Genomic DNA, 12,510 nt, shown 5'->3' with positions numbered 1-12,510 from the left:
AGTGGGTGCTTTCTGATAAATGTATTTAAATGCCACACTACAATCTTTCACTGAAACTGCTACAAATTACTTGGTAAAACGATCGATCAAAATACCCAAACCAAAGAAAAGTACAACCTGAAAGTTGAATCCTGGCACATTCCTGGTGGTGTTGAATTTCTACGACACTACAACTGACATGAAACGACGTTTTGTAAAGCCTCTGCACCCCATGTTATTTATTCATTTTTAAAGTTTTTTTCCTCTCCATTTGCATTTTTTTAAAGGTAGTTTAGGCTAATGTTAATTGCATGGTGCTTCTTGTAACTTGTCGATTTCAAATTGTGTTAATAAATGACACTTCTTCCTGTTCAAAATCTTGACCTTGTTCCATGAAACTGTAATTTTCGAGGACCTACAATCCCGACCAAAATGGTTGGGACACGTCCACACACAATTAGCCTCTTTTTTCAATTTTGGCCAACAATTTAATTTCTACAAATTACTCAGGAATGAATATCGATGCTTTGGGACCATGATTTAATGTTCAGACCGGCAAAATTTGTCGATTTTGGCCCAAATTGTGACATTATTGGGTACAATTCATATATTTGTCCTAGTTTACCTCAAATTTTCGACGTAATATTTCTTTTGAATGGCATATCTGTCCAATGTAGGAGTGAAAACGTGTTCTAGGGACCCTGTGCCATCTTCCCATCAAGTTTCAAGAAATTTCATTTTTCAGCCTAATTTGAAAAAAATGCCTTACATTTTTTTTTCAATTTTGGCAAAAAATTGAATTTCCTCCAAATTACTCAGAAATGCATATCGATGCTTCGGGACCAGCCTGGCGACATTTGTCAGATTTTGGCCCAAATTGTGACATTGTTGGGTAAAATGTATATATTTGATCTATTTTCCCTCAAATTTTCGACGTAATATTTCCTTTGAAAGGCATATCTGTCCAATGTAGGAGTGGAAACGTGTTCTAGGGACCCTGTGCCATCTTCCCAGCAAGTTTCAAGAAATTTCATTTTTCAGCCAAATTTACAAAAAATGTAAGGGGTTAGCCTTACTTTTTATTCAATTTTGGCCAAAAAATGAATTTTCTCCAAACTACTCAGAAATGCATATCGATGCTTTGGAACCATGATTAAATGTTCAGACCGTAACGTAGGAGTGGAAACGTGTTCTAGGGACCCGGAGGCATCTTCCCAGCAAGTTTCAAGAAATTTCATTTTTCAGCCAAATATGCAAAAAATGTAAGGGGTTATAGCCTTACTTTTTTTTGGGCCAAAAAATGAATTTTCTCCAAACTACTCAGAAATGCATATCGATGCTTTGGAACCATGATTAAATGTTCAGACCAACAAAATTTGTCAGATTTTGGCCCAAATTGGGACATTATTATCTAACATTATTTGTGCTAGTTTACCTCAAATTTCCCACGTAATATTTTCTTTGAAGGCATATCTGTCCAATGTAAGAGTGGAAACGTGTTCTAGGGACCCTGTTCCATCTTCCCAGCAAATTTCAAGAAATTTCATTTTTCAGCCAAATTTACAAAAAATATAAGGGGTTAGCCTTACTTTTTTTTTCAATTTTGGCCAAAAAATGAATTTTCTCCAAACTACTCAGAAATGCATATCGATGCTTTAGAACCATGATTAAATGTTCAGACTAGCAAAATTTGTCAGATTTTGGCCCAAATTGTGACATTATTAGGTAACATTATTTGTCCTAGTTTAGCTCAAATTTCCGACGTAATATTTCCTTTGAATGGCATATCTGTCCAATGTAGGAGTGGAAACGTGTTCTAGGGACCCTGTGCCATCTTCCCAGCAAGTTTCAAGAAATTTCATTTTTCAGCCAAATATGCAAAAAATGTAAGGGGTTAGCCTTACTTTTTATTCAATTTTGGCCAAAAAATGAATTTTCTCCAAACTACTCAGAAATGCATATCGATGCTTTGGAACCATGATTAAATGTTCAGACCGTAACGTAGGAGTGGAAACGTGTTCTAGGGACCCGGAGGCATCTTCCCAGCAAGTTTCAAGAAATGTCATTTTTCAGCCAAATATGCAAAAAATGTAAGGGGTTATAGCCTTACTTTTTTTTTCAATTTTGGCCAAAAAATGAATTTTCTCCAAACTACACAGAAATGCATATCGATGCTTTGGAACCATGATTAAATGTTCAGACCAGCAAAATTTGTCAGATTTTGGCCCAAATTGTGACATTATTAGGTAACTTTCATATATTTGTGCTAGTTTACCTCAAATTTCCCACGTAATATTTCCTTTGAATGGCATATCTGTCCAATGTAGGAGTGGAAACGTGTTCTAGGGACCCTGTGCCATCTTCCCAGCAAGTTTCAAGAAATTTCATTTTTCAGCCAAATTTACAAAAAAATGTAAGGGGTTAGCCTTACTTTTTTCAATTTTGGCCAAAATATGAATTTTCTCCAAACTACTCAGCAATGCATATCGATGCTTTGGAACCATGATTAAATGTTCAGACCGTAACGTAGGAGTGGAAACGTGTTCTAGGGACCCGGAGTTATCTTCCCAGCAAGTTTCAAGAAATTTCATTTTTCAGCCAAATATGCAAAAAATGTAAGGGGTTATAGCCTTCCTTTTTTTTTGGCCAAAAAATGAAGGTTCTTCAAACTACTCAGAAATGCATATCGATGCTTTGGAACCATGATTAAATGTTCAGACCAGCAAAATTTGTCAGATTTTGGCCCAAATTGTGACATTATTAGGTAAAATTCATATATTTGTCCTAGTTTAGCTCAAATTTCCGACGTAATATTTCCTTTGAATGGCATATCTGTCCAATGTAGGAGTGGAAACGTGTTCTAGGGACCCTGTGCCATCTTCCCAGCAAGTTTAAAGAAATTTCATTTTTCAGCCAAATTTACAAAAAAATGTAAGGGCCAAAATTGAATAAATATTCAATTTTGGCCAAAAAATGAATTTTCTCCAAACTACTCAGAAATGCATATCGATGCTTTGGAACCATGATTAAATGTTCAGACCGTAACGTAGGAGTGGAAACGTGTTCTAGGGACCCGGAGGCATCTTCCCAGCAAGTTTCAAGAAATTTCATTTTTCAGCCAAATATGCAAAAAATGTAAGGGGTTAGCCTTACCTTTTTTTTTTCAATTTTGGCCAAAAAATGAATTTTCTCCTAACTACTCAGAAATGCATATCGATGCTTTGGAACCATGATTAAATGTTCAGACCAGCAAAATTTGTCAGATTTTGGCCCAAATTGTGACATTATTAGGTAACATTCATATATTTGTGCTAGTTTACCTCAAATTTCCGACATAATTTTTCATTTGAATGGCATATCTGTCCAATGTAGTAGTGGAAACGTGTTCTAGGGACCCTGTGCCATCTTCCCAGCAAGTTTCAAGAAATTTCATTTTTCGGCCAAATTTACAAAAAAATGTAAGGGGTTAGCCTTACTTTTTATTCAATTTTGGCCAAAAAATGAATTTTCTCCAAACTATTCAGAAGGGCATATCGATGCTTTGGAACCATGATTAAATGTTCAGACCGTAACGTAGGAGTGGAAACGTGTTCTAGGGACCCGGAGGCATCTTCCCAGCAAGTTTCAAGAAATTTCATTTTTCAGCCAAATATGCAAAAAATGTAAGGGGTTAGCCTTACTTTTTTTTTCAATTTTGGCCAAAATATGAATTTTCTCCAAACTACTCAGCAATGCATATCGATGCTTTGGAACCATGATTAAATGTTCAGACCGTAACGTAGGAGTGGAAACGTGTTCTAGGGACCCGGAGGCATCTTCCCAGCAAGTTTCAAGAAATTTCATTTTTCAGCCAAATATGCAAAAAATGTAAGGGGTTATAGCCTTACTTTTTTTTTGGCCAAAAAATGAAGGTTCTTCAAACTACTCAGAAATGCATATCGATGCTTTGGAACCATGATTAAATGTTCAGACCAGCAAAATTTGTCAGATTTTGGCCCAAATTGTGACATTATTAGGTAAAATTCATATATTTGTCCTAGTTTAGCTCAAATTTCCGACGTAATATTTCCTTTGAATGGCATATCTGTCCAATGTAGGAGTGGAAACGTGTTCTAGGGACCCTGTGCCATCTTCCCAGCAAGTTTAAAGAAATTTCATTTTTCAGCCAAATTTACAAAAAAATGTAAGGGGTTAGCCTTACTTTTTATTCAATTTTGGCCAAAAAATGAATTTTCTCCAAACTACTCAGAAATGCATATCGATGCTTTGGAACCATGATTAAATGTTCAGACCGTAACGTAGGAGTGGAAACGTGTTCTAGGGACCCGGAGGCATCTATCCAGCAAGTTTCAAGAAATTTCATTTTTCAGCCAAATTTACAAAAAAATGTAAGGTGTTAGCCTTACTTTTTATTCAATTTTGGCCAAAAAATGAATTTTCTCCAAACTACTCAGAAATGCATATCGATGCTTTAGAACCATGATTAAATGTTCAGACCAGAAAATTTGTCAGATTCTGGCCCAAATTGTGACATGATTAGGTAACATTCATACATTTGTGCTAGTTTACCTCAAATTTCCCACGTAATATTTCCTTTGAATGGCATATCTGTCCAATGTAGGAGTGGAAACGTGTTCTAGGGACCCTGTGCCATCTTCCCAGCAAGTTTCAAGAAATTTCATTTTTCAGCCAAATTTACAAAAAAATGTAAGGGGTTAGCCTTACTTTTTATTCAATTTTGGCCAAAAAATGAATTTTCTCCAAACTACTCAGAAATGCATATCGATGCTTTGGAACCATGATTAAATGTTCAGACCGTAACGTAGGAGTGGAAACGTGTTCTAGGGACCCGGAGGCATCTTCCCAGCAAGTTTCAAGAAATTTCATTTTTCAGCCAAATATGCAAAAAATGTAAGGGGTTAGCCTTACCTTTTTTTTTTCAATTTTGGACAAAAAATGAATTTTCTCCTAACTACTCAGAAATGCATATCGATGCTTTGGAACCATGATTAAATGTTCAGACCAGCAAAATTTGTCAGATTTTGGCCCAAATTGTGACATTATTAGGTAACATTCATATATTTGTGCTAGTTTACATCAAATTTCCCACGTAATATTTCCTTTGAATGGCATATCTGTCCAATGTAGTAGTGGAAACGTGTTCTAGGGACCCTGTGCCATCTTCCCAGCAAGTTTCAAGAAATTTCATTTTTCAGCCAAATGTACAAAAAAATGTAAGGGGTTAGCCTTACTTTTTATTCAATTTTGGCCAAAAAATGAATTTTCTCCAAACTACTCAGAAATGCATATCGATGCTTTGGAACCATGATTAAATGTTCAGACCAGCAAAATTTGTCAGATTTTGGCCCAAATTGTGACATGATTAGGTAAAATTCATATATTTGTCCTAGTTTAGCTCAAATTTCCCACGTAATATTTTCTTTGAATGGCATATCTGTCCAATGTAGGAGTGGAAACGTGTTCTAGAGACCCTGTGCCATCTTCCCAGCAAGTTTCAAGAAATTTCATTTTTCAGCCAAATTTACAAAAAAATGTAAGGTGTTAGCCTTACCTTTTATTCAATTTTGGCCAAAAAATAAATTTTCTCCAAACTACTCAGAAATGCATATCGATGCTTTGGAACCATGATTAAATGTTCAGACCAGAAAATTTGTCAGATTCTGGCCCAAATTGTGACATGATTAGGTAAAATTCATATATTTGTCCTAGTTTAGCTCAAATTTCCGACGTAATATTTCCTTTGAATGGCATATCTGTCCAATGTAGGAGTGAAAACGTGAAGTTTCTCCAAACTACTCAGAAATGCATATCGATGCTTTGGGACCATGATTAAATGTTCAGACCGGCAAAATTTGTCAGATTTTGGCCCAAATTGTGACATTATTGGGCACAATTCATACATATTTGACCTATGTTACACGTCCTGTTCGATCATCAGTGTCCCAAGTTCATCTGCAGTCACGGCGCCACTGTCCTCCATCAGGGTCTTTGCCATGGTTTTGTACGGGCGCCCTCGATTCATCCTTCCATGGGTTGGATGGAACAGGATGTGGGACCTTATATTCGTTTGCCATTGGTTTAAAATAACAAAAAATTGACAATACAATTGTACAATAAAACCCGATTAGTTCTGTTTTTTGGTACCAATTATCTAGTAGCCAAAACAATCCGTCGGAGAAAGTTCCAATATATTTTATTTCGTTCTGGCTGCACTTGTTACACAGATATCTAATACACCACTCTACATGATTAATTACTGTTCTTAGCCTTTAACATAAATCATGTCAACATGCATAAATGTTTGTTTGGACAGGAATACAAGGTATAAATATCAAGCTAAAAAAATATACAAACCATTAATCTCGAGATTTTACTGATACTTCCATGCATGCTTAGATGTACTTTAAAAAGAAATACATGTAACACATAATATTCTATCAAAATGCATATAAAACTGAAAAAAAATATATGAAAATCATTAAAACTATCAATGGGAATGAGTGTACCCATTAAGTAGGCAAGTGGCAATCAGTTATATGGATCAGCTGTCAATGATTTCTGCGTCGATGCCAAAAATCGCCAGAATATTTACGCCTCGGTGAGAATCACTTACCAAATGCCGGTTTTGGGATTGTTTCACGAGAGACTGCAATTCGAAATATGCACCGGAAAATTACAACGGAAAAGAAATTTGCAAAGGTTTTCTATGGTTTGAAAAATTCTAGGTTTTAACTGAGCTAAAACTTCAACGGGTTATTTTCAATGTTCTTCAGATTGTAAGAATTGTTTTGCTTCAAGTGAGAAAATTGCAAAAAAAACCAAAAAAAAAAATATTTCTTGTACCCTTAATACCACTGCTATAACTGATCAGTTGGATTACTATATTTTCATTAAAACTCGGTAGAAACTCATTTTTTTTTATTCTCCCTTAAAACAAATGCGTAAGTACCTATATTATCATATTTACAAGTTTTATTTGTTTTTTAAGTATGTGTCATAAATACACCATTAAATACATATACAAAAAAGTGTTTATTTCTAGGATACTTGATGCAAAAATGTCTGAAGAATTAATGTTTTGTGGCAGCCCAAAGCTGTAGTACAGCTATGCAACTTAGAAGTAAAAAAAAAAGAGGAAACTCCAATCTTTACAAGACTTTGTACAGTGTTTTACAATTTTTAATGGCATAAGTGTGAAGTGAAAAACAAGGAAATCAGCTGATCCGAGGGAAATTAGCTGATCCGAGGAAAAGTTGCATGCCTGGACTAGTAGAGTCAAATCTTCACAAATAGCCAGGCACAATACTGTTCCTAATTTGCATACATGTCCAAGATTTTTGAACTTGCAAATTTCCGTGCTAACCCTGTAAGCATACATGATGTACGCATGAGCCAAAATTCTATGCTTAAACCCCTGAAATATGCTTGCCGTAAAAAAACATTAAAAAATTGCCAATGGTTAGCACAGCCTGATACCTGATACAAAAATTATAGAATGACATAAATGTTACTTCATGTACAGTTTTATTCTTTGTTAGACTTGGTTTACAAGTTTTGAAGACGAAAAAAGGTTAAATTGCAATTCATATTAAAATGCTGCGTGGTTTGCAATTCATTCAAGCACTCTTTGACAGTTCAAAGTATTAGAAAATACAATCAAATACCCTGTTTCCTTGCCGTCTTCATGTTCAGCTCACCCCAAATCTACTGTCTCCTTAGACCTCAAATGAAACGAATGCTTTATGCCTGTGTACATTCAAAAACCAGTAAACTAAATCTTAAAATAAAAATAAGCAATGTAGTGGGGACTAATAGGTCTCGTTCAAATGACGTCATTTCCTACAGACCATCCACGTGCATTGGCATTTTGAGCGTCAACTTGCATAATGCGCATCGGCTGCGTCGTTTTTCGAACGCATTTCGAGCAACAAGCGCGCATGTTTGGAACATTTTCAACACTGCGCAATGCGTGCTTGATTGCGTAAAATACGCAGTTGCAGTTCTCCTACAGAGATGGCCGTCATTGAGCGAGCCCTACAAACCAGAATGATAAAGCTTATGTACAGTGCCTAAAAAAAAGGATTTTACCATTAGCATTGAAATTGAATTACCTGAATCACCACCCATCTTCCTCCAAAATCCACCATTTCACAGGAACCGAATAGAATTTTAAATTTTTGCTTGGTATTTGTGGCTGTATTATTTCCGCAAAATCCTTCTAAACCTCTTTTTTCCCTCTCTTTTTTTTGAAGGATCGGCGAAGGTGAGGATTTAATAAAATGTATAAGTTTTTTTTTATTAGGAACCTGATATGTTGAAATTAAACCCTACGGTGTTGTGTCTTGTACCCGCACTTCTTGTGGCTGGTCGTTGTGTTGACAGATGGAGGGGGCACAGCCTAGCTACTGCAAGCGATGTTGTACCAGCAGCATATGTTGCCATTCTGAAACACAATTCAAAAGAAACATTTAGTGTTTTGTCAATAAAAGATCAGAGTAAAGATCCAACTATTATAGATAGATTGCATTCAGGGAACATCTTGGAAATGTGCTTTGTTATGTTAATTCATTAACAATAAATGCACAAGAGGTCTCCTCATGCGTATCCCTGTTGAACAAAAAGCTCACACCTCAAAGATGGCTGCAGTGCAAATGATCTATAGGGTGAGTAAAAAAAAAAGGGGACACCCAAATGGCGCCCCCTATTTTGTAAAGGTGTTCTGCATGTAGCGCTTTCCAGATCTAGGATAGTTGGTTCCCTGATCCTACTTTAGATGAAACGACGCAATTTATATATTTGGGGGAATTGTCTGGTCAGGGCTTGCACCCATTCACGGATGGGTAACCTGATTGCAAACAAAATGTGGACTAACCAAATTTGGTAAATTGGGGACAGTATTTGAAAAAAAAGTCAGTTTTGTTCCAACGATGGGCCGACAATCGTTGGGAATCAATACAAGAATTCCACTTTTCTTGAAAGTGACGGCACCCCAGGTGCCATGATTTCACAGGATGCTTGAGACTATTATTCACTTACAGTCAAGTCAGGTATTTCGTAATAATTTGGTAGTTTTGCTTTTTGATGTTTGCAAAGTTGATATTACCTCTAAAGTGAGGTTGCCTCTTGTAAGGCGAACCCTTCGATGTGCACAGTAATGCGAATCCTAAACTTTTTTAATAAAACACAGGATCCAATCGAAATATTGAAAGACTCACCCGGCAGATGCACTCGGTGCATTGGTCGTCCTCTAAGAACCACCACTGGTTGTGCGAGTGGGACGCCCCCTGGTGTTCACAGCCGGTCATGGCCGAGGGATCCTGGACCGCTATGCTGACGGTGTCGCAGGCATCATGAACCTGACACCGAGGGCAGCATTCACCGACGGGCGTGTAGGTCTGTAGGCAGTTGGGAGGAGGGCAGTCTGGTGCCGTGCACTGTATGGTTCCGGCCTGTATGGGGAAGATGAAATGAGAATAGAGAAAATGTCAATTCTGTGTACATTTTACTGTTTAAAGGGAATATACATCATTTGCTTTTGCTGTAATTTTCAAAAATGGATGGAATTGGGGGGTTGGAAATTTATATCAAATATAGTTACACTGACTTTTTTGAGGTTTTGGGTTCGAAAATGCTATAAAAACTAAGAAAAACAATCATGTTCCTGTAGTCTGGTTCCCTGACTCCATTTAAGAAGAAACAGAGCAGTTTACATATATTGGGGAATTGTAAGGTCAGGGAACCAGTCTAGCTGGCTTGTACCCGTTCATAGGTGTGTAATCGATTGCAAACAAGTGCGATGGTCAACTGGGGCCAGTATTTGAAAAAAAGCCAGTTTTTTCCAACGCTGATCGGCCGATCAGCGTTGAAAATTGATACAAAAAAACCACTTTTCTTGAAAATGACAATATACCAGGTGCCATGATTTTACAGGATGCTTTACACTGTCATTCACTAACAGTCCAGCAAGGTATTTCAAAATGATTTTGTAGTTTTATTTTTGATGTTTGCAAATGTTGTATTTTCCCTTTAAGATAAATCTGTTTCACAATAAATATGTTACAACAATACATGATTGCCAACAAAAATATACCACAAACAAAGTCTTGGACAAATACAATAGTTGGAATGGTATTCTGTCCATGGCTTTCGTAATCAGTGTGATGTTGGCACTTGTCATGGTGAAAATGACAAGACAAGTCCATCCCAATGTCTCTTTACTGACTCTTGTAAGTAGGCTTCGCAGGGCCACTGCCGTTTCTGCACAGGTCCAAGGCCTCCTGGCCCCAAGTATAGGCTGGTGCACCAAACAGTGACAACCTATATCAAAGCTATCTCAGGTACGACACCAACGTATACCAGACCAAGATGGCCACATTAGTACATAGGCAACGCAGCACCACTACCATTTCTGCACAAGGCCAGTGGCTCTTGGCTCCTAAGTAGGCTGATACCCCAAACAGTGGCACCTGCATGACAACCGTCTCCGCCATACTACCACGGGTTACCAGACCAAGATGGCCACATGAGTAACCAATCTCTACCTTACCTGGCAAGTGCACTTTTGGCATCTGTAGTCCCAGGTATCGCCGTCGTTGTAAACCACAGTGGCCGACTCCTGGTGCAGGCATTGGCTTGTGGCCCGGCACTGCGGGCAGCAGTACTCCTCAGCATCGGACATCTTCCTGCTACAGTCGCATGCCTTGGGCCTGCACGTTACCACCCCACTCTGCAAATCAAAGCACAGTACAAGGTTCATTCCACACTGCGTCCAAAACTTGCATTTATATAGACCATTATCATGTTGCGGCCATCTTGATTTTTTCCCATTCAAATCAACGTAATCAAAAGGGAGGCTGGATGGAAAAATAGTCTGGTTCCTTTTTGCACAAAAAACAGTATCATTCAGTACTGTTATTGGATACAGGGAACATGACTGAAATGGTGGCAGCGTGATAAAGGTCTATTATCTACAGCTAGGGATACTCATTGTAGCATAAACACTGGCAAAAACTGTTAATTCGTATGGGACTTTATTGAAGCAAACATGTCATGACAAAGTAGTGCCACCTTCCTAACTTTCCTTGACAATCCAAACAAATTTTTATTTGTCAGATTTGTGAATTTTGTTGTATTTTCCTTAATCTTCAAGCCACATATCCATTATCTATTCAATAACAATGATAATGGAGGAGATATGAATTCAAACTGCACATTTTTTTTTGAGACACACTGTAGTACAAAAACTACTTGGACAAAATGTAAAACCCCGACACTCAGTGATATTGATTCTGCAAGTTTTCAAAGGTTAACACATCCAGTGACGTCAATGAAGCCTGTACCAGTCTTTCAAGCCTGTCTACTCACCGTGCATGTACACGTCTGGCACTCCTCCACATCCCAGGATTCACCGTTATCGTAGCGTTGTTTCTTCACGACGCAATCCGACGAACACCCGCCCGAGGGGGAGCACAGACACTCATAGGAGCCTGGCAGGTTGTTGCATACTCGGGATGAGTCACAGGTGTCGGCAACCTGACACTCGTTGATGTCTGGGGACCAGATAGGAATCATGAATAAATAGATCAATGATAGATTGATCTAGAGCAAGTATGATTATAAATGAGGGAATAAATATGTGCTTAGCCGATTTTAAACAAGAATATTTAAAACAAGCTAGGGGTCTGGTCGCCGATAATGGCCCGAGCCAAAGGCGAGGGGCATTATCCTCATCCAGGCCCCTAGCCAGTTTAAAACGTATTTGTTTAATACCGGCCAAGCACATATTGATTCCCATTCAACAATACCGTTCAGTCAAAAAGTCAAAACAATTAAAAATTCACAAATTTCCAACAATTTTGTTCAACAATTCTTAATTCATGTATTGTGAAACACCCTGGCCATGTCTATGGTGTGTGCCTCGCGTGCATAGTGCTAAAAATATTCATATACGGAAATTGGCGCGTACCAGCGGTTTAAAGCCACCTACGTGACAGGCTCTTGACCAAGTGGAATTGGTAAACTGTCTCAGATATTTATGAATAGTTGTTAATTTCCATGTGTATCGCAATGAACAGCAGGGAACCGGGATCGTGTGATTTCATAATAATCGCACTTCGATTAGGGACAGGTTTATGTCACACATTAACCACCAATTGACCACATGATATCTTGATAGGACTTGCTCCCAGCCACCAGAATCGATACAGGAAACGGTCAGACTGATAAACACTGGAGACTGTGTGATCAGGGATGTAGTCGATTCCATCACAAGTCCAATCACAAGTCCAGTCACAAGTCCAGTCACAAGTCCAGCCACAAGTCCAGTCATAAGTCCAGTCACAAGTCCAATCACAAGTCCAGTCACAAGTCCAGTCACAAGTCCAGTCACAAGTCCAGCCACAAGTCCAGCCACAAGTCCAGTCACAAGTCCAGTCACAAGTCCAGTCACAAGTCCAGTCATAAGTCCAGTCACAAGTACAGTAACAAGTCCAGTCACAAGTCCAGTCACAA

The 12,510-nt window shown here is 38.1% G+C and overlaps 1 protein-coding gene across 1 annotated transcript in view; it reads right to left on the bottom strand.

Annotated features, from left to right (window-relative positions):
• Positions 1-6,171: 6,171 nt before the first annotated feature.
• The window catches only part of LOC119735672 (protein kinase C-binding protein NELL2-like), a 31,257-nt gene continuing 24,918 nt past the window's right edge, over positions 6,172-12,510 (bottom strand). The window contains exons 14-17 of the mRNA XM_038209480.1: positions 11,365-11,549; positions 10,547-10,726; positions 9,216-9,449; positions 6,172-8,443 (exon numbers count right to left, since the gene is read on the bottom strand). Of these exons, the coding sequence (XP_038065408.1) occupies positions 8,399-8,443; positions 9,216-9,449; positions 10,547-10,726; positions 11,365-11,549 (644 nt within the window). The 3' untranslated portion in view covers positions 6,172-8,398. The remainder of the gene's footprint in view (positions 8,444-9,215; positions 9,450-10,546; positions 10,727-11,364; positions 11,550-12,510) is intronic.

This window comes from Patiria miniata, unplaced genomic scaffold (assembly GCF_015706575.1).
Source record: "Patiria miniata isolate m_02_andy unplaced genomic scaffold, ASM1570657v1 HiC_scaffold_29, whole genome shotgun sequence".
NCBI lineage: Eukaryota > Metazoa > Echinodermata > Asteroidea > Valvatida > Asterinidae > Patiria > Patiria miniata.
This window is presented reverse-complemented; position numbering and strand designations above follow the sequence as displayed.